The 5,000-nt window shown below is 36.7% G+C and overlaps 1 protein-coding gene across 1 annotated transcript in view; it reads left to right on the top strand.

The window, feature by feature from the left end:
• LOC125032029 (piezo-type mechanosensitive ion channel component-like) overlaps positions 1–5,000 on the top strand; it is a 164,267-nt gene that overhangs the window by 113,521 nt on the left and 45,746 nt on the right. Inside the window, 4 exon segments of the mRNA XM_047622990.1 lie at positions 451–543; positions 1,086–1,192; positions 1,194–1,249; positions 4,429–4,614. Coding sequence (XP_047478946.1) covers positions 451–543; positions 1,086–1,192; positions 1,194–1,249; positions 4,429–4,614 — 442 coding nt within the window.

Here is a 5,000-nt window from a genome sequence, read left to right as displayed (position 1 = left end):
GTAAAAGCTGCACACACACGAATGAACAAATATCCTGTAATCATAGATGCCTGATTATGTAAACGGATAGAAGACAAAGAAAAAGAAAAAAAATAAGGAACACTCCATTGTTAAATCCCACTTAAGGTGTAAATATGTTAAATGATAATGGTAATGATAACAACAATAATACCAACTATATGTCTAAAATCTTGCTATTTATATTTTTTCATTTTTTCACTTTTTCATGATGATTTTTTTCTTATCTATGAACACAAGTTTTGCACATATTCAGCAGAACATTTTGATCCTGTCACTTAAAAAATGGGGAAAAAAAAACACAATAACGACCAACCATAACGCAATTGACAATAACGACCAACCATAACGCAATTCACAATAACAATATGACAAAAGTATTGACGTGTCACGAAGGGACGCATTAACGGCCTTTTCTCGTTCGCTCGCCAGACTACCCTTGGCACGAAGTCATGGACCCCGAGCTGAGGGAGTGGCTGTTCTTCCCTGATTTCGTGAAGCCTCCGGAGTCGTACAAGATTGTCAGTAAGTTCAAGGGTGCTTTCGTTGTATTTTGTAAGATTTTTTTTTTGTCCAAATATGGTTTCGTTTTTTGTAAGAAGAAACAAATCTTTGGTTAGGGATGGTTTCGTTGTATTTTGTAAGAAAAAAATTGGGTTTGTATTTATGAAAAAAATAACGGTTTAATGAGTGTTTTGTTGTATATTGTAAAAAAAAGAAAGCTTCTTTTCAATGATGGTTTTATACTATATTAATAAAGTCTTCAGTAATTTTTAAAATTAAAAGCGTCTTTGTTCAATGTTTTTATTATATAAAGTATTTTCTTTTTATATGTATATATATATTTTTTTCTGATGGTGAGATAAAATCTTTTTGGTCGTGATTTGTTTTACTTTTTCTATGTAAGTAAGTAATCAATATTTTTTTACTGCAAAAAATACGGGATATTTTTGTTATTAAACTAAAATCCCTCATTCCCTCCACTCCACCATTCTTAATAGGATGTACTCCCCTCCCCCACACCCTCCTTCTAAACTCCCCCCCTTCTCCCCCCTCTTCCCCACCAGCTGACTTCTGCCTGCTGGTGTTCGCCGTGTGTCAGCAGCGCGTCTTTGAGATCGAGTTCGGACCCGGCGCCGAGGAGTACGAGGGAGGAAGCAACAAAGAAATTGTAGCATGAAGATCCCGCCACGCTCGTTAACCCTATACCTGACTTCGTTACGTATACAAGGTAAGAGATTTTGAGCTCGTTTTTCCCCTCTTTTTTCAGAGGGGGGTTGGGCGTCGTGTATCTTGGAACAGGAATATATACTTTGTAACTCTCTTTCTTTTTTATATGTATTGTAATTCTTTTCTTAACAGGGTGTATATGGAATTTATTTTTATATTCATATATGTACAGAGGAAGAGGGTGTGAGATTACTATTTTTTGTTTATTTGTTTACGGGTTACTTGTCTCAGTCCGGGTCTGTTTTTTTTTTTTTTTTTTTTTTTTTTTTTAATAAAGTTGATAATTATTAACAACATAGCCTTTTTATTGGTAAATACAGCAATCAAAATTTGTGTCATATAATCATCAGTGTAAATATGTTGTAAGTATTTCTGTAAATTATGGTACTCTTCATGATTTTGTATAATGAGTTAATTTAGTGCGCCTTTGTTTGTGCATCGTAAGCACATGTATATAATACTGAATGTACAATTCATAGAGATGAATTTTTGAAAGTGTATATATTCAAACATACAAGCATACATACAAGCGCTTGCATGCTTACTGATAAGCAGCCAGAGCCTATTTCCCCACGTGTCACTGATGCCATGTGTTTTCACGTGAACCCCGAAGGAAACCCGATGGTAAAAAGTAAGTACAGAGTGTCACGTGATCACGAACACCTGATTAGAGTTACTGCATCGTGAAGCGGCATAATCTCACCTGTAATGGTCGTTAGTCTGCAACCTCTTTGTTTTTTTGCCACTAATTGAACGCGAGTCGACGTGCAGAGGAAATAGAACAGGTGGAAACCCTCTAAAGACCTGGTGGCTTCTTAGTTTTTGTTTTTGTTTTTGTTCATCACGACATGGGTAGCATGAAGTGCAAAACAGATATAGAAAAAGCAAAGTTAGTTACCCAAATAGGATTATATACATACATACATACATACATATACATATACATATTTACACACACACACACACAGACACACACACACACACACACACACACACACACACACACACACACACACACACACACACACACACACACAGACACACACACACACACACACACACACACACACACACACACACACACACACACACACACACACACACACACACACACACACACACACACACACACACACACACACACACACACACACACACACACACACACACACACGTATGAGTGTGTGTGTATGTATGTATGTATTAGCCTGTCCTCCATCCTCCTTTGCGACAAGAGAAGGAAGAAATAGAAAACAGAGAAGCTAGGAAAGAGAAAAAGAAGAAAAAAAATCTCAGGAGTATTAGTAGTGACGTCACGCATTAATGCTTGAATTGCCTGGATATTAGATTCATCACTACAACGGTCACCTTCACTATTTCACCTCTTTTCGACACTTTCACAATATATACTCTTGCCTTGTTCACTGACTGTTCGATGTGTTTTTGTTTTCCTGTGGTCACTTGTGATGTTTTCGTATATGTGTTTATTTTAATGTGATGTTGTGATGTTGGTTATATCTAATGACTTGAGTTTCTGTTTTCTATGTATGAATATATTATCTCATATTCTCCTTCTGTTTTACTCTGCCCGTCTCTGTTTCTGTCTGTTTGTGGTTCTCTCTCTCTCACTCCCTCACCATCTCTCTCTCTCTCTCTCTCTCTCTCTCTCTCTCTCTCTCTCTCTCTCTCTCTCTCTCTCTCTCTCTCTCTCTCTCTCTCTCTTTCTCTCGCTCTCTCTCTCTCTCCCCAGCCTCCGTGTTCCTTCACTTCAGTGAGATGTTAAAATGCACAAGCAGGAAAAGCATCAAGAGCAAATTGACTCAAAATACGCGAAGAAGAAGGTTTGGGACAAGCTTATTAATGTCATCTGACTTAGCCGGTAAATTATCACACAGAATACAGAAACACAGATGCGAACACACATAGAGTCACACACACACACACACACACACACACACACACACACACACACACACACACACACACACACACACACACACAATAAACGCAATATTCATTATAGGAGAAGAGAATATCAAATTAGAATAATTCTTTACCTCTTTTCTTTCTCATCAACTCTTTCTCATGCTAGCAATTTCTTTCGTTTTTTCCTATTTTCGTATCTTCTTTTCGTGTCTTTTCTATGTCTTTCTGTCGTCCATGATATTGTGTTATGTTTCTTATGCATACTTTGGGCTGGGAAAAGTCACTGTTATTTTTTAAATTGCTTTAATTCACTGTTAAATTTTATTTATGGTTATTAGCAAAATTATAAAAAGTAATTATGAGAATAATGCTATTAAGGATAATGATTATAATGATAATGATAATAAAAATGATAATGATAAAGAAGATATTGATGATAAAAGTAAAGGTAATAGTATTTACCTTAAACATTATTATTATCATTAATATTATTATTATTATTATTATTGTTATTATCATTATCATCATTATTATTACCATTATTAATTTTATTATTACTATTGTTATTACTCTTCATTAGTATTTTTATTATTCCCTTTCTATAAAAAAAATGTATTATTACTAGGTGTTGTCTTTGGTCCCCGTGTCCTTGTAATGCTTAACACTCTTTACAACATATTCACTATTCTCAGTGTCAGCATCACCTTATTTTAGAAATAAGAGCTTTATCACACGATTTTTAACTCAAACAGAAGAATGTTTACAATGTTTGTATCGCTTTTTTACTCCCTAATCAACCTTTGGTATTATAAAAACAGGTCATCTGTCAATAAAATCATTATTATTACATCCCAACAACACACCTTTTGATAAAGTTGATTGACCTTCATACGTCTTATTGCATCTCTCAAATCATCTATCACTTGGACCTATATTAATTACTATCTACAAACCTCAATTGGCTTATTTCAAAATCTTCCTTAATCCCATAACCCTCCTCTCTAACACTTCCCTTTCCTCTTATCCAAGCAGCCAAAAAGAAAGAGAGAGAGAAAGAAAAAGGAAGACCTCATTTGCCCCAACCCATACCCCAATAAACAGAAAAATAAGAAAAATAACTCACATAACCCTTCTCAATTCCACCCATACTCCCTACTAAAAATATATAAATAAGTAAACAATAAGTAAAATAATAATAATAGATAATGATACACATATCTACCTCACACGACCTCTCCCACGACCACCCAACAGGAACTACCTCGACATGGTGAAGGTGGTCGTGTTCTTCACCTCGTACTGGATCACCCTGGCTGTGATGTTCCTCGGGGGGACGAATCGCGTAACCCTCGTGGCCTTGGGTTACGTGCTCGGGGCCTTTGTTTTCCTCTGGCTCGGCAATGAATTTTACCTCAGACCGCTTTCCACGATTCTTAGGCTGTAAGTATTTAGGAGTGTGAGTGGCTGCTGGTGGGGTGGGTCACGGTGGGGCGGAGGGACAGGGGGGTTGTGTGTCTGTGTGTGTGTGGTTAGGTGGTTAGAGTGTGTCTTGAGAGTGGGGAAGGGAGTAGTGTTTGTGTGTGTGTGTGTGGGGGGGGGGGGGGGTATGTGTTTGTATGGAGAGTGGAGGTGGGAGTGTTTTGTACGTATGTGTGTGTGGATGTCGATATCATTATCCGCCATTTAATTGAAATATTCGTTCGGTGTACTGTTGCCAATGTTGGTTTCGGTACTGTAATTATTAGCTGTATTTATTTATCAGCGATGTTACTAACTTTTAAAGTAATTATAAAGCTTAGGTAAATGTCGATGATATAACTGCTAAT

This window comes from Penaeus chinensis, chromosome 14, assembly GCF_019202785.1.
Source record: "Penaeus chinensis breed Huanghai No. 1 chromosome 14, ASM1920278v2, whole genome shotgun sequence".
Taxonomy (NCBI): domain Eukaryota; kingdom Metazoa; phylum Arthropoda; class Malacostraca; order Decapoda; family Penaeidae; genus Penaeus; species Penaeus chinensis.
Note: the sequence above shows the minus strand (reverse complement) of the source record. Positions and strands in the feature narration are given on the sequence as shown.